At 35.2% G+C, this 18,039-nt stretch overlaps 1 protein-coding gene across 8 annotated transcripts in view; it reads right to left on the bottom strand.

Annotated features, from left to right (window-relative positions):
- The window catches only part of DGKB (diacylglycerol kinase beta), a 693,448-nt gene that overhangs the window by 463,685 nt on the left and 211,724 nt on the right, over positions 1-18,039 (bottom strand). For all 8 annotated transcript variants that reach the window (XM_073238753.1, XM_073238761.1, XM_073238755.1 and 5 more), the window contains one exon: positions 14,822-14,920. In XM_073238753.1, the coding sequence (XP_073094854.1) occupies positions 14,822-14,920 (99 nt within the window). The remainder of the gene's footprint in view (positions 1-14,821; positions 14,921-18,039) is intronic.

Raw genomic sequence — 18,039 nt, 5'->3', positions numbered from 1 at the left:
TTTAGACTTTCTTCCTGTTCTTTATACCTTCTAGAGTCACTGTTACATTATTTTGATCACTGTAACTGTAATAGAAAAATTCTTAAGATTTGTTAAAACAGGTCTTTCCTTATTCCTCCTCTTTCTCAGAATTTATAATTGTTTGTGCACACTTATTCTTCCAGGCAAACTTTGGAATCATTTTGTCAAGCAAAATACACTGCATGGAAATTACATTAAGTAGGTAAGTAAATTTGAAGAAATGCAGGTTCTTTTTTAGTTCAATTTAATTTTCTTTAGTATACTTAGATGCATTTTTTGTTTGGAGATAGAGTGATTTTTTCTACCCTGCTGCTATCCTCCTTTGTACCATAGATTTTATTAATCCTCTACTCCAAATTATTGACTCAGTTGTCCTCAATATTGATTCTTCCTATATGCATACAGTTATATTTTAGTTTCTGCTAAGGCGTAATTTTTTTCTCTACATCTTTTCTGAAGACTCTAGTTTTCCCTTTCAAATCAGAATGTTTTAAGGTATATGATTTCTTTAGTATTTTTGATCATGTTAAAACAACTGCTATTAAAAGTTTCTTCTGCTAAATGCAATAAATCTTCATGCATGACATCCATCTTTTAACTGCTATTCTTATTTCTTTGCTTTCCTGTGGCAGGATTATTACTATTTTATTTTCATAACAGGTAGACTTATTTATACATAAATGCTCTTTGGCCATGAGCCATCAGTCCTTTGCTGTACAGAAGCCTTTTCAGCTTGATACAGTCCCATTTGTTCATTTTTGCTTTTGTTTCCCTTGCTGGGGAGATATGTTCATGAAGAAGTCACTCATGTTTATGTCCAAGAGATTTTTGCCTATGTTTTTTCTAAGAGTTTTATGGTTTCATGACTTACATTCAGGTCTTTGATCCATTTCAAATTTACCTTTGTGTATGGGGTTAGACAATGATCCAGTTTCATTCTCTTACATGGAGCTGTCCAGTTTTGCCAACACCAGCTGTTGAAGAGGCTGTCATTTTCCCATTGTATATCCATGGCTCCTTTATCATATATTAAGTAACCAAATATGCTTGGGTTTGTATCTGGGCTTTCTAGTCTGTTCCATTGGTCTATGTGTCTGTTCTTGTGCCAGTACCAAATTGTCTTGATTACTGTGGCTTTGTAGTAGAGCTTGAAGTCACAGAGCTTAATCTCCCCAGCTTTATTCTTCCTTCTCAGGATTGCTTTGGCTATTCGGCATCTTTTGTGATTCCTTATGAATTTGAGAACTATTTGCGCTAATTCATTGAAGAATGTTGTTATTTTGATAGGGATTGCACTGAATCTGTAGATTGCTTTAGGCAGGATGGCCATTTTGACACTATAATTCTTCCTATCCATGGGCACAGGAGGTGTTTCCATTCATTGATATCTTCTTTAATTTCTCTCATGACTATTCTGTCATTTTCAGGGTGTAGGTGTTTCACCTCCTTGGTTAGGTTTATTCCCAGGTATTTTCTTCTTTTTGATGCAATTGTGAATGGAATTGTTTTCCAGATTTCTTTTTCTGATATTTCATCATTAGTAGATAGGAATGCAACAGATTTATGTGTATTGATTTTGTATCCTGCAACTTTGCTGAATTCAGATGTTAGATCTAGTAGTTTTGGAGTGGATTCTTTAGGGTTTTTTATGTACAACATTATGTCATCTGCAAACAGGGACAATTTAACTTCTTCCTTGAAAATCTGTATGCATTTTATTTCTTTGTGTTGTCTGATTGCCTTGGCAAGGACTTCCAGAACTATGTTGAAGAAAAGTGGGGAGAGCAGGCATCCTTGCCATGTTCCCAATCTTAAAGGAAAAGCTTTCAGCTTCTTGCTGTTAAGTATAATGTTGTCTGTGGGTTTGTCATATATGGCCTTTATTATTTTGAGGTACTTGCTCTCTATACCTATTCTGTTGAGAGTTTTTATCATGAATGGATGCTGAACTTTGTCAAATGCTTTTTGTTTGTTGAGGTGTGTGAGATGATTCCCACTTGATCATGGTGTATGATCCTCTTGATGTATTTTTAATTCATTTTGCTAATATTTTGTTGAGTATTTTTGCATCTATTTCATCAGGGATATTGGTCTATAATTTTCTTTTTTTGTGGTGTCTTTGCCTGGTTTTGGTACTAAAGTGATGTTGGCCTTGTGGAATGAGTTTGGGAGTATTCCCTCCTCTTCTACTTTTGGGAAAACTTTAAGGAGGATGGCTATTAGGTCTTCACTGACTGTTTGATAAAATTCAGCAGTGAAACCATCTGGTCCAGTAGATTTTTGATTACTGTTTCAATTTCTTTGCTGGTAATTGGTCTATTCAGATTTTCTGTTTCTTCCTGGGTCAGCCTTGGAAGGTTGTATTTTTCTAGAAAGTTGTCAATTTCTTCTAGGTTATCCATTTTGTTACCATATGATTTTTCATAGTATTCTCTCATAATTCTTTTTATTTTTGTGGTGTCCGTACTATTTTTTCCTTTCTCATTTCTGATTCTGTTTATGTGTGTAGACTCTCTTTTCTTCCTGATAAGTCTAGCCAGGGGTTTTTCTATTTTGTTAATTTTCTCAAAGAACCAGGTCCTGCTTTCATTGATTTTTTCTATTGGTTTATTCTTCTCAATTTTATTTATTTATGCACTAATCTTTACGATGTCCCTCCTTCTACTGACTTTGGGCCTCCTTTGTTCTTCCTTTTCTAGTTTCATTAATTTTGAGTTTGGAATGTTCATTTGGGATCATTCTGCTTTCCTGAGGTAGGCCTGTATTGCAATATACTTCCCTTGTAGCAAGGCCTTTGCTGCATCCCACACATTTTGTGGTGTTGAATTATTTTTGTCATTTGTCTTCATATATTGCATCATCTCTGTTTTTGTTTGGTCATTGATCTATTGATTGTTTAGGAGCATGTTATTGAGCCTCCATGTGTTTGTGGGCTCTTTCATTTTCTCTGTGTAATTTATTTCTAGTTTCATACCTTTGTGATCTGAGAAGCTTGTTGGTACAATTTCAATCTTTTTGAATTTACTGAGGCTCCTTTTGTGGCCTAGTATATGATCGATTCTTGAAAATGTTCTATGTGCTCTTGAGAGGAATGTGTATCCTGTTGCTTTTGAATGAAGTATTCCGTAGATGTCTGGCAGGTCCATCTGTTCTAATACATTGTTCAGTGCCTCTGTCTCCTTACTTATTTTCTGTCTGGTTGATCTGTCCTTTGGAGTAAGTGGTGTGTTGAAATCTCCTAAAATGAATGCATTGCATTCTATTTCCCCCTGTATTTCTTTCATTATTTGTTTCATTTATGTAGGTGATCCTCTGTTGGGTATGTAGTTATTTATAATAGTTATATCCTCTTGTTGGACTGACTCCTTTAACATTATGTAATGTCCTTCTTTGTCTCTTGTTACTTTCTTTGTTTTAAAGCCTATTTTGTCTGATATAAGTACTGCAACTCCTCCTTTTTTCTCTCTATTAGTTGCATGAAATATCTTTTTCCATCCCTTTAGTTTCAGTCTGTGTATGTCTTAGGGTTTGAAGTGAATCTCTTATAGGCAGCATATAGATGGTTCTTGTTTTTTTATCCATTCAGTGACTCTATGACTTTTGATTGGTGCATTCAGACCATTTACATTTAGGGTAATTATCAATAGGTATGTACTTGTTGCCATTGCAGGCTTTAGATTCGTGGTTACCAAAGGTTCAAGGGTAATTCCCTTACTGTCTAACAGTCTATTTTAACTCACTACTATAATATGTTATTATAAACACAACCTAAAGGTTCTTTTTTTCCCTCCTTTTTCTTCCTTCTCCATTGTTTTATATTTGGTATCATATTCTGCACTCTGTCTATCCCTTGATTGACTTTGGGCATAGTTGGTTTGATTTTGCATCTGCATAGTAAATAATTGTTTTAATTTGCTTTGGTTTTTTCTCCCCTGATGACAGCTGTTTAGCCCTAGGAATACTTCCATCTATAGCAGTCCCTTCAAAATGCATTGTAGAGGTGGTTTTTGTGAGGTAAATTCTCTCAGCTTTTGCTTATCTGAAAATTGTTTAATCCCTTCTGCAATTTTAAATGATAATCTTGCTGGTAGAGTATTCTTGGTTCAAGGCCCTTCTGCTTCATTGCATTAAATATATCATGCCACTCTGGCCTGTATGTTGAGAAATCTGATGATAGCCTGATGGGTTTTCCTTTGTAGGTGATCTTTTTTCTCTCTCTAGCTGCTTTTAAAAGTCTGTCTTTATCCTTGATCTTTGCCATTTTCATTGCTATATGTCTTGGTGTAGTCTTTCATGGGTCCCTTGTGTTGGGAGATCTGTGGATCTCCATGGCCTGAGAGACTATCTCCTTCCCCAGATTGAGGAAGTTTTAAGCAATTACCTCCTCAAAGATGTTTTCTATCCCTTTATCTCTCTTCTTCTTCTTCTTGTAGTCCTATAATGTGAATATTGTTCCATTGGATTGGTCACAGTTCTCTCAATATTCTTTTATTCCTAGAGATCCTTTTTTCTCTCTGGGCCTCAGCTTCTTTGTATTCCTCTTTTCTAATTTCTATTCTATTTACCATCTCTTCTACTACATCTAATCTGCTTTTAAATCCCTCCATTGTATGGCTCATTTTTGATGAATTTCTTAATGATTGAATCTCCATCTTAAATTCATTCCTGAGTTCTTGATTATTTTTCTGTACCTCCATGGGCATGTTTATGATTTTTATTTTGAAATCTCTTTCAGGAAGATTGATGAGTTCAGTTTCCTGTGGCCCTTTTTCTTGAGTTTGTGAGGTTTTGGTCTGAACCAGGTTCCTTTGATGTTTCATATATTTCTATGTGGCACTCTCTAGTGCCCAGAAGCTCTAGTCTCTGTACCTGCTCAGCCCCTAAAGTGAGGTTGGAGTTGGTGGGGGAGCAGTTCTTGTGCCTGTCTCCAGTATCAGAGCCAGTGGGCTGAGCACACAGATGTAAACCTCTGTGCTTTGCCTCTCTAGCTGCTGTAGGCAGGTCCTCCCTCTGGCTGGCCTGATGCCAGCTCAGTGACTGCCAGTTTGCGATCCTGTGCCAGCAGGCCATAAGGGAGGCACAACAGGCTGCGTATCATGGGTGGGAGGGGGGTGGCCAGAGCTGAGTGGCCAACCAGGGGGATGGAGTGTCTGAATCTCCTGAAGGTTCTCAACCTGCTGAGCATGGCATGCCCAGACAACCTTGTCCACCTATCCTTTCTCCCGTGCAGCAAGCTCAATGCAAACCCCACCCCTTCAGCAGCCCTCTGCCTTTCCTTTGTCCCAGAGCAGCCGGATGTGGATCCCATCCTCCACAAATGGCCAGAATCTCAGTCTCTCAAGCACTCCACCTGTCCTAGCTCCCCAACCCTCAACAACCTCCAGAGCACCACACAGTGTAGGTTTATGTTCCAAAGCAGGCCTCCAGGGCTGGGTGTTCAGCTGTTGTAGACTTCCACCTACTCCCTGCTCCATTTGTCTTCCTCCCACCAGTGAGCTGGGGTCAGGGAAGGGCTTGGGTCTCACCATATCAAGGGTTTGGTTCGTTACCCTGTTTCATGAGGTCTGCTCTGTTCATGAGGTCTGTATGCAGTCTGGTGCAGCCTTCTTTCCTGTTGCTGTTTTAGGGTTAGTTGTATTAACTATGTTCTCATCCTGCATGTGGTTTTGGGAGGAGTTCTCTGTCTTACCTTTCACCCCACCATCTTAAATCCTCCCTCACTCAATGGTTTGTTTTTATGTTGTGAATACTGTCAAGCCTATATTTACCCAGGCTTCTAAGAAACTCAGGAATAAATTTGCAAACTACCTCTGTTAACTTTTTAGGGTATTGTGACATGAATGTCTAAGTTTAACTTGATTTGGGCACAAATTTATTATGTTTTATATTGCTGCTTAGTGTATATGTCAGCTGCTTTGAATATTAATGGTAACCAGTTGTAAAATAATTTAATTAATACATAATCTCCCATCCTCACTTTTGAATCAGATGCATGTCTGATATTCTTTGTTTTGTTTGAGTCCATTTCATAGATTTTACATTTTGAATAATTTTTAATTCTCTAGATAATGTTCATTTTTGGTTACATATTTCAGATTTCCATCAAATTTTTAGTTCACTAAACTTCCAGTTTATGTTATATCAGTCTTTCATTTTTTTCTACAAATCATGACAAAATTGACAGGTACAAGTTTGTTTCATTAAAAAGTTATCATAACTTGCTCTGGGTAGAGCTATGTGTTAGACATAAAATATCCTTATAAGAATATTTTGGCAGTCCTATTAACATAAACTAACAATATTATTTAGGATCCTAAAAATAGAACTCTACCAAATGCATTTAGATAGAAAAAAGTATAACTATAATATGCAAACTTTTTTCTAGATTAGACCCTAGATTTATGTTTATAAATTTACATGTTCTACATAATATAGCCTAGGTTAGTTAGCATAATGATGGGTTCTTCAGAAATCAACAAAACCAATCTAACCAGGACAGTGTAACACGTAAGTGGTCCATCTCACAAGAGTAGTTAGTGGAATTATCACTTAGTGATGCTGGCTCCTTTTCCCATTCTCCTACTATGTCCCTCTGAAGTATATGTACAAGAGGACTATGCCCAACCAAAGTGGACGTACACATATCTTATAAATATAGGTCTTCAGTGCTTAGTTTGTTCCTCATTGGTATTTGAAACAGAAAACCACTGGCAAAAAAATATATATAGGAACATTCAGAATTTAATTCTATACATTTAAAAAATAAATAAATAAAAAGCAGCTATCCTTTAGAAATAATACCATGAACTTGAGTCTGGGTTAGATATTCAAAATATGGAAAAAAAATGAGATTCTTTTTGCCTATCATTACTATGATGACAATTATGAATTGATCTATAATGAATATTAATTAAATGAATATTAAGTAACGACATTGATGAAACATTTATTGAGCACTGACATTGTGCTTTGTCCCCAACTCTTTAGACAAAAAAGGAAAATTGCACAGGCACAAAACCATGGTATATTACTTAAAGAATTTCAAGAAAATAAATGACTTTTAGTAACTGTGGTTAAAGGTTAAAGAGATATATAGAAAAGAAAGGTGAAGCAGCCGAAATGGTGTTAAAAGCTGCTGCTCAGTGCAGCAAGTCATATCTTTAGCAAACTGTTCACACCTCTCCACCAGACTCTACATTTCTGGAAGCTCTATAACTAGCATAGGAAGTAAGGTTACGGAGAATACAAAAATCCAAATTTCAGAATCGCAGAGAATTAAAATATCTCCCTCCTTGAGTTTATTACTGAAGCTGTGTTTATTGACTGTTGCTGGTTAGACTTAAGTGACAGACCAGAAAGAGCCAGTAATACTTGGACTGTGAGGAGAAACCACACACCTCCCTCCGACACCCTAACACCCATTCTGACATTGCTGAGTAATGACTTGATTAAACACATGCTAGAAGCAGAGATTTAACATACTCTACTGTTATTTAAGATTTAATCACCATATCTACAATGCATAATTTAGTAGAATTTTTGTAATTGTGGAAAACAAGATCGGAAGATTAGAAGTTAATATAGACATAAGGTTCTCTGAGGGTGTTATACATAGAGATATGTAGATCTCTGCCTCTGCATTATGACAACCTGGCCAAAATTTTGGTCACAATGAAGAAGAAAGAGGTAAAACTGGAACCATTTGAATCAAGTCTAAATAATTTGTTTAGAATATATAATTTCCAAATTGTTTCATTTTCCTTTCTCTCATCTAATGAGCTTCATTATTTATCCTATAGGCATTCTTAAAAGTTAATTTAAGGTATCATAGAATATTGTAATAATAGAAAATATTCCAGAAAGAATATACTAGATTTAGTCCAAAAGGAGCACAATGCTGAAGATATTTTCTTTGTTTTATGTCATATCACTTTCTGTCAATGAACACTACTTTTAACTGTATATTCTGATAATATTATGTATATTTAAAAAGATGAGATAATCACCTAAATTTAATTTTTGAAATGTTTGAATATTTAATAGTTTATTCTAGTTTTTGGTTTTAGGAAATATTCTAATCATTATGTTCCTAATCTGGAAATGTGTTTGTACTATAGAAAGAACTAAACAACTGTGGAATCTGATTTATCTGTAGAAAATAATATGATATGAGAAAAAATAATACTTTGCAATGTTGATTACAGAATAACCAGGAAAAGCCACTCTTCATAAATATTTTCACTAAATAGTTATTGATAACAACAAAATAATGAATTTGAAACTGTTTTGACTAAGCATGATATCTTTACTTAAGGAGATAGTATTCAGTCATTAGTGACATTCCATAGTATATGGAAATATATTAATATTTAATGACATTAGCTTAAGTGTGAAAATAGGATGTCACATGATATATTAAGATTAATTAGAAAAATGTCAAAATTATCTAAAAATCAAGAGGAAAATATTTCTGTGGTCTTTATCAATAATGTTTCTTTTAAAGCTGGATTATAAATTTTTAACTTTTTCTCATTTTTATGTTTTTATAGATTTCATTTAATAAAGGAATGGTGGTTTTAGCATAAAAGGATAAAACTTAACATTTTTAATTTCATTGCAATATTTATAACATTAATATTAGATAGTAACTGAGCACTTACTAAATACAATGGCTTACTTGTAAGTGATTTTCATGAATTAATTACTTTAATTCCATTTTATAAATACAAAACAGAAACAAAATGTTAATAACTTGCTTCATCACAAAACTAGTGAAAAAGCCAGCATTCTAATACAGAGAGTATATTGCCCAACACTGTGTGTGTGTGTGTGTGTGTGTGTGTGTGTATAAAAAATATACATATTTTCCCAAAAAACTGCCTTTTTAGGTATTTTGTCCCTTTGGACATGAGTCATATGTCACCATTCTGTAACCATTTGAAGGAAACAACTTTGCCCACAGATCCAGAGTTCATTTGGAAATTTAGGTTTCTGGCCTCTATCCTCTCTGGTTATTACTATTCCATGCTAATTTCTGCTTTCTTTCTCCTCAATTAATCTTCCATACCTCACCTCATTTCCAAAATTTTTCACTGGGGTCTCTGAAACTTTTGCTTAAAATAAACAAATTATCATTTCCTTTATAAGTCTCTCCCACTTTCTTTTTTGTTTTCACATCTTTATGTTCATTGAGTATGTAACAGTGTCAAAGCAGAAAGGTCAACTTTTCTTTTTTAAAATTTTTTATTAAGGTATTATTGATAAACACTCTTATGAAGGTTTCACATTAAAAAAACAATATGTCTGCCACTTTCTCTATAACACTCCTGAAAAGAGGGTGCTCATTCTCTGAACCATTAAATAGTTCTGTAGGTCTTGGCTTTCCAATAAAATCATTATTCCCAAAGTAGACCCAGAGTAGAATCTCTTAACATTTGAAGCTCATGGAATCTAGGAATTCTCCGCTGTACCCTTTTTCATTACTATCACATAGCAACCATTTCATCAAGACCCCACAATTATCCTGGGTGGCTTTAAGGACCACATACAATAAAGCATCCCCAGAGTTCCTTGACCTCCTAACATGTAGTGAACTTCCTCTACATGCCAGCTGAGAACATCTTGACTGTGGCTGCATACTGAACTTGACCATCCTCTAGAACCAATCTATTCTGAAATCAAATCAAACCTCATATCCTCCTCTCTGCTGTAACCTTCTCCCCAAGTATCCCCATTTTCCTACTCTGCTTTTTTGATAATTCATATAAGAATCCCATAATTATACTCTATCTCCTCTGTCCCTGTTCTAAATTTACTTTAAATCACATTGCTAGCAGAATTATCCTTCTCTAACACAAATCTGATCATGTAGTCTCCTATTTATACTGCCTAAGCCCAGCTCCTTGACAAGATTGGCCAGACTTCACTGTCTCAGACCTTGCCTTATCCATCTCCGCAAGCCTTATCTTTATTCATAACCTGTAATAAACATTTTACAGTTTCAAGTTCTCACTTTGTACTCTCTTGTTACTGAAATTATCATATGGAGCTCACTTAGCCAAATCCCTATTTATTCTCCAAGATTCCATTCAAGCATCATTTCTTCCAGAAAGTTTTCATCTACACTTCAAATTAGTCTCAGGATGGACTTCAAAGATCTTTCGTCTAGAGCCCCAATAAATTAATATTTATTATATCACGATATGTAATCTGCTTGCCTGTCTTGACCGATAGACTCTAATTTCCAGGAAATAACAGAATTGTTTTCATCTGAATTTTTAACTCCAATGACTTTAATAAAAGCCAATGGAAAGAAGAAAGGCAAGAGAGAGAAGAGAATAGAAAAAAAGAAGGAATCTAGCACTGTAGATATTGTATATAAAAATAATGTACATTGATTATCAGTAACCTTAAAAATACTTCACAAATATATTCATAACAGTATATAAAAAGTGGGTAGTTATCTGTACTATAAACTCAAATTTAAAGTAATCAACATTATATCACCCCTATGTTTTAGCAGCTTTACTAATATATATATAATATATATTGAAAAGAAAATGACTAAATAATTAACCTCTTATTTAGGGAATAATAATCTTGTTTTTAAATAATAACGTATCATGATCACATTATGCATAGAGAAAACTAAATTAAACCTGGAGCCAAATATAATAAAAATGATTTTTATGATGATCTGCTTTTTTTACTGTTCAAACATAAAGTTGAAAATCTAGCTCTTCATGAGGCATGTCAAATGTTTTTTGCTGACAGTGGTAGAATTAATTGAATAAAAGCCTGCCTCCCACCCCTGAACTGGAGAATCATAAAAATATGTGCACTCCTATAGACTCAGTTTACCTGATCATAAAAAAATTATATAAAACTTGTGAAGAATGTAAGATTATACCATAGTTCTAGAGAAGTTGATCAAATTTATAGCTTCTTCTCTGAAATCACTCCAAGAATCCAAGGGGCTCTATCTAGCCTATTCCATTTATTTCTCTGATCTAATAAATTTATGTACTATCAAAAATAGTTTTAGGTACTAAATGAGGCCACTATATTGAAGAGAAATTTATGAATAGGATAGCAAGTTACAGATTAGCACATAGAAAGTAAATAATGTATATACATGTATCATAGTCAAATGTGGGCATAAATTAAAGTCTGCTTCCTAAGAAGATAAAATATGACAGTAATAAGACTAATATTGTCTAAAAGGTAACAAACCATGATAAACAGAGCTGAGAGGGATCTGTTAGATAATGACAGCCTTTCCAACAGCATACTTTTTTCTGTTACAATGGGATTTCATATGATTTTTTTAAATGCCTTTCAGTGAAGGTTAAAGACATAATCATGGTTCCAAACTTAATTAAAGCAAATCTGTGAAGGACTAAAATAACATGGCCCATGTCTATCATTGGTTAGGGGTAAAATTTAGAACATAAGAGTGGGTGGATTGCATGTTCATCAGCCATGTACCATATGAAATGATTACAATTTTTTGCAGTATCCCTTTGATTGGAATTAGGCAGCAGAGATTTCTGAGTGTGATCTATAACAAGAGCCAGGAATGTACTTTTTAATAGAGTCCATTAAAGGCAGAACATCTACTTTAACATTCAGTTGGGAAGGGTTAATGGCCTTTCATGAATATTAAATTGCTTATCAAGAGTCCCCTGTTGAACAGATTGGATTCACTTTACATTTGTTTGGAGGTGGGACAAGGGCAAGCCTTCAAGAAATCTACTTTGTTAACAGCTCTAAATCTCTTCAATGGGTCAGTAAATGGACTGTAATTGTAATCATTTTTGCTAAAAAAAAATTTTCTAAGAAAGTATACATACCTAAACACAGTCACAGAACATCTTGATTAAATCCTGCATTACATAAATTTTAAGCAATGTCATTTTTTGATAATATTCTTAAAATATGCTAGATACAATTACAACCCTCCAAACAGTGATTATATCTGTTGTATAAAATCATTAGTTACATTTCAATTTTTATTTCAGAGTAGTTGGTTTTAAGCTATTTTATGGCAAGTGACTGCTCATTACTCTCTGCCAATTACATGGTATTTCCTTGATGCATTAAGCTCCGGCTTTCCTTGGTGACTGTTACATAACTTCTTCCCAATCCCCAGACTTCTTACACATCTCACACCATTCTTGCTCTCATCAATGACCCAACTTCCTATTTCTCTGTCAAAATAGAATTGTCATGTATTTTTTACATTGTTGCCCCCTTAACACAGGAATTCGCTTTTTAAAAATCAAATTTAGATCATTCCCTCTGGTCAAAATTCTCTCCTGGCTTCCAACTTCACTCAGAGTAAAAGCAAAGACTTTGCAATGGCCAAAATTGTCTTACACAATATGAAAACTTTATGCCATCATTGATCTTCTCTTCAATTATTCTTCCCCCTGCTCACTCTGGCCCAGACACTAATCTCCTTGATGCCCTTCACAAATGTCAGGCTTAATAGCCACATAGGCGACTCCCTCACATTCCTCAGCTATTAAATCAACCATCTCCTTGGTGAACTCTTAACTGACCAACTCTTTTGTAATTGAAGTCCCAGATTTCTTCTCTTCTTTTTCTGCCTGAATTTTGTCCTTTACATTTAAAATACAACCAGTATTTTAATATAATCAGGTATTAAATAATTTACTTATTACATTGTTTATTGCTGGAAGGAAAAACTCCATAAAGGCAAGGATTTCATTTAACCTTTTATTTTTTCTCCCCTACCTATAATACTATTTGGCATAAGCTAGACATTCAATAAATACTTGCTGATTGAATGAATTAATCTGTCTAGCATAGTAGCTGGTATAGTATACATGTTTAGTAAATACAAACTGTCACTACATTAAACAATAATAATAATATAACAGGCATGTGAAACAACATAGGCCTTCCATGTTAGAGCTTTATGGGCTTGAGATTCAGAAGAAGAGGATGAACTGAATATAAATTAACATGGTAATGAAATCAACTAAATAAACAAGATCCCACTGGGAAGTATATTAAGAGTGGGAAGCTGTGACATGTGAGAGTGGCGCACAGGAAGCACCAATATGGGGCAGGATAAAATTGTAAAAACCAAGAAAGATATTAAAAGGAAGTATTCAGAGAAACAGAGGAACCAGGAAAGTATGGTATAATTCAAGTCAACAAAAGGCAGACATTTGTGAAGGATGCAGTGGTGAACAGTGCCAAATACTTCAGAGTAGATAGTACCAAGAAAATGATAAAATAGCAAATACTAAGACAAAAATCATGGCTAAAGCTGGAGGAAGTTTAATAACTGAAAATAACTCTTTGAAATAAAAAAAATCCTCTCCCCCAAAAGATGAAAGAGTTTATAAGATTGTTAGAAGACAAGACTCCTCATGTAACAATTGTTTTTTGTATCTTTGATTCTTCCCAAGAAAGGAAAGATAAAATAAAAAAAAAAAAAAACAAGCCACGTCATGTCTGATTTTGTGATCTGAGGTTGACGCTATTGACCAAGGAAGTAGTCACCGGGCTCACTGAATTGAGTAGCATGTTACATAGGCAGCTGGATAGTAGAATGACATAATCAGATTTCTTCTCAGAGTTAAAATTTGAGATCGTGGATGCATCAAAAACAATGAAACTACTATCTTTTTAAAAAGAATGAAAATATGTAACAATTCTGCAAATTCTTTCTAAGATATCTATAAAAGAATAAACATAAGACCAAAATTCATCTAAAGTGTAGAGTATATTTTATAGCTTTTGTTATTTTTAATTTATCCTATTTACCACAGGATGTCTAACATATCTCACATCAGGAAAGGAAATTTAAAATTTGTTATTGCTATCCTCAGCAATGTGGAGGTATTTTCTTTTGCTCTTTATTAGTAGTTGAGAAAATGAACAGTTTTAAATATTTTTTAAATAAAGGCATTTAAAATACAGCCAGTATTTTAGAGATAATTACAAAATGAATCATAAGTGGGTGCAAATTGAGTAATTTGATTAATTTCTATGTTGACCTTTAGAAAAGTATTTGTCTAACATTTCTTAGTTGTTGTATTTTTATTATATCAAGCTGAAGTTCCAGCCATTTAATTTCCATGCTGTTTTTAAAAATGAGATCTGAGTTATGGATATAAAATAGTTCATTTTATAAAATAACTGCTTCATCTTAGAAATAACTTGGACTTAGAAATGTACCTTTGAATATTTGCTTCTATATGTATCAAGATTTATTCTTTTCAGGATTACCTTAAATGTTTTTCACTTGCATATCAATTAAGTCATTATTTCACTTAGGTAGTTATTGTTCACTAATAAAAAATAAAATACACGAATGGCAGCACATAGCTTTTTTCAAGGCATGTATCCTCTTGCTAGGTAGCCTCTGACCTAAATGAGAGGCCTCAACTTTGCAGATATATAATGTGCATCCCCAGCAAAACTGCCCATAAGAATAACTTCATTATTCTGGGAAGCTAGATCTATAAAACATGTAAAATGTAGAAGTGCCCTGCCATACAATTTCTGGTAAGTACAGCATGACTAAGTGTTAAAACCTGAGTCAGCTTCAGTTAGAGCATACCTTAGTAGAACATTTATTTTGCCATGAAGGAAAAAGGAAATATAGTGGACAAAGATGTCCCCTCTGAAGTAATGATTTTATATCTAAAGAGTTCTGCCTTTATCAATGGAAAATTAGCTCAGGAAGCTTTTAGTGGCACAGTGTATTAGTCAGTCATAGAAACCCCAAGTTACAGCAAAATGATGAGAAGGAAAAACTCACCAGGACCACTGGACAGATTGTTGTCGGTGGTAAAATATGGTCCTTCAAAGGTCCACAGTCACATTCAGGTTTTAGATGAGAAGCACACTTATTATGCAACTAGGAAAGGAGAAAAAACACCCTGTCAAACTTTGCAAACATGACATAGCAAACATGGGGCAGATATTTCAACTGAGATACAGCAGATAGCACGCCAAAAGAATTACAAGAACAAATAAACAGGATCATAAAGGGATTCAAATTACATGTGATTGTTTTGTATCTACCTGAAATAAACCATTTAGCAACTTCTGAAACCTGGCCTATATATTTTCCAATTCTCATAAATGTTAGTATTAAAAATGTATTTCAGATTTTAGACCAATAAAAGCCTGATTTCTTTGACAAACACAAATTATTGTCCATTACAGTTCTTCCTTTGCTTATCTGTTCACCTAATCTTGCAAGCACTGTACACTGTGGATGCTCTTTTTTTTTTTTGACCCTCTGTTTTCTCAAAGTCATTCCAAAGTGCACAGCTCAGTATGGGGCATAATTGATCCCATCATTAGTTTTAACTTTGTAATTCAATATGTAAATGTAACCAGAGATTCATCGCAGTAGGAGCAGGATATAAATATAGGAAGATGATTATGATTATAGAAATTTATATTGTATTTATCAGCCCTACATTAAGTTAGTGTATAATCCTATAATGTGTTATTTACTTCTCAACACATATGAACCTAAACCAATATTTTTATCACAAATTTAAACTAAGGTATAACATAAAGCATTAAACAGTGATTTTTAAAATTGAGGTGGTAATTTTTATTGGAATCACACAGATTTGCTAAAGTAATAGTTGTTTAAGGGCATCTACAGATTTCTCCCTCCTTCACTCTGTATTAACTTAATGTAAAATATTCATACTTTAGAAAAATTATATATTAATGATATCTTATTCAAAACAACAAAAAAAATTGCATCCTTTTCCCATTTTGAACCAAAAGCCATCCCATTTAAGTCATAGCTACATTAATTTCCACAACAAACTTACTTTTGGAAATGGTTAATTACCAATTAGTTAATAGGAGACTAGTGAGTGTTGATTTACTGGTGATGATAGAACTCTATTGAAGGGGTATTTTTATTATCCTTGAATTTAAAATATCTGTCATGTTAACTCCCTGCCTTGGAGTTAAGGTTACTTGTACTGTAATTAATGCATACGAGGCCATATTACATGAAATAAAAGTACCTTTCACATTCATCCATAATTAGCAACTCTGCTTCTCAATGGCTTATAAACTCCTTCTAAAGATGTGGTTTAGGGATTTTCTCAGGATGGTGGCATGAGTAGGGTGGCAGAAATCTCCTCCAAAAACCATATATATTTTGAAAATATAGCAAATACAACTACTCCTAAAAGAGAGATCAGAGGATACAGTACAACAGCAAGGCTACGTCTACATCTGCGAGAACTCAGCATCTCACCAAAAGGGTAAGATACAAAGCCGTGATCCAGCGGGACCTGAGCACTCCCCGACCTCAGCTCACCAGCAAGAGGAAAAGAATCAGAGTGGGGAGGGAGTGGAAGCACAGGACTGCTAAATAACCAGTCCTAGTAATCTGAACCAGGAGCACAGACACACATTGCATGGTGTACTGGATATAAGAGCAAATGAAAAGTAAAATCCAAGACTGAGACTGCAAACAGGCCCAAACAGCCGGCTGCCCTGGGACAAAATGTAAGTGGGTGCTTTAAAAGTCTTAAAGGGACAAGGGTTTAACAGGTGAACAAAATCGTCCTGGCACACTCAGCCCAGCAGGCGAGGAATTTTAAGGAACTTCAGGTGCCCTAACATTGGAAGGATTTAAGAGCAGACTGGATGAGGTGTGAGAGACTGTTAATGGAATAGAAATCAGAGAACAGGAATACAGAGAAGCTGAGGCAGAGAGAGAGATAAAAGGATCTCTAGGAACTTCAGGTGCCCTAACACCCTGGGTGACAACGCAGCTCTGAAGCTCCTCATGGTGATAAGCAGCCTGCCATTTAATCTCCCCCACTGGCACTGCAAGCAAACTGGCTGACCCACCATTGCTGCAGACCAGCTGAGGAGCAGCCCCTCCCACAGCAACCACACACAGTCTTCTTCCAGTGCATAGCTAACTGGGCCAGACCCAGAGCCTGCCCCTTGTGCTCAGCTGCCCAGCAAATGCAGAGGAAGCTGGCACAAAGTCCAGAAGGCACGAAGGGGCACTATTCTCGCAGGAGAACACACACTGCGTGCCTGTGACCCCTGGCAGTGCCCTAGGCTATCCCAAGGGCTGCCCTGCCCATGGAAACTCAGGGGATTAACCCAGAGACTGCTTTCTGTGTATGCTTAACTGGCACAGGCAATGGAGAAGGGCAAGGTGACCAGCAGGCAGCAAGGGACATTGTTCTTCCAGCTGACACATACACCAATTGCTGGAGATTACTCCTATCATCATGAAAAGGCAGAAGAACCTGGTCCAGTCCAAAATCACTCAAATGCCAGAGAGAGAGCCTGGTGAGACCGATATAACCAACCTTCCTGAAAAAGAATTCAAAATAAAAGTCATAACCATGCTGATAGAGCTGCAGAAAAATATGCAAGAGCTAAGGGATGAATTATGGAGGGAGATAACAGAAATAAAACAAACAATGTAAGGATTTAAGAGCAGACTGGATGAGGTGCAAGAGACTGTTAATGGAATAGAAATCATAGAACAGGAATACAGAGAAGCTGAGGCAGAGAGAGATAAAAGGATCTCTAGGAATGAAAGAATATTAAGAGAACTGTGTGACCAATCTAAATGGAACAATAATCACATTATAGGGGTACCAGAAGAAGAAGAAAGAAAGAAGGGATAGAAAGTCTTTGAAGAAATAACTGATGAAAACATCCCCAAGCTGGGGAAGGAAATAGTCTCTCAGACCATGGAAGCCCACAGATCTCACAACACAAGGGACCCAAGGAGGGTCCAAGATACATAATAATGACAACAGCAAAGATCAAAGACAAGGACAGAGTATTAAAGGCAGTCAGAGAGAGAAAAAAAGATCACCTACAAAGGAAAACCCATCAGGCTATCATCAGACTTCTCACCAGAAACCTTACAGGCCAGAAGAGAATGGCATGATATATTTAATGCAATGAAACAGAAGGGCGTTGAATCAAGAATACTGTATCCAGCAAGATTATTATTTAAAT

The sequence above is a fragment of the Manis javanica genome, chromosome 6, assembly GCF_040802235.1.
Source record: "Manis javanica isolate MJ-LG chromosome 6, MJ_LKY, whole genome shotgun sequence".
Lineage (NCBI taxonomy): Eukaryota > Metazoa > Chordata > Mammalia > Pholidota > Manidae > Manis > Manis javanica.
This window is presented reverse-complemented; position numbering and strand designations above follow the sequence as displayed.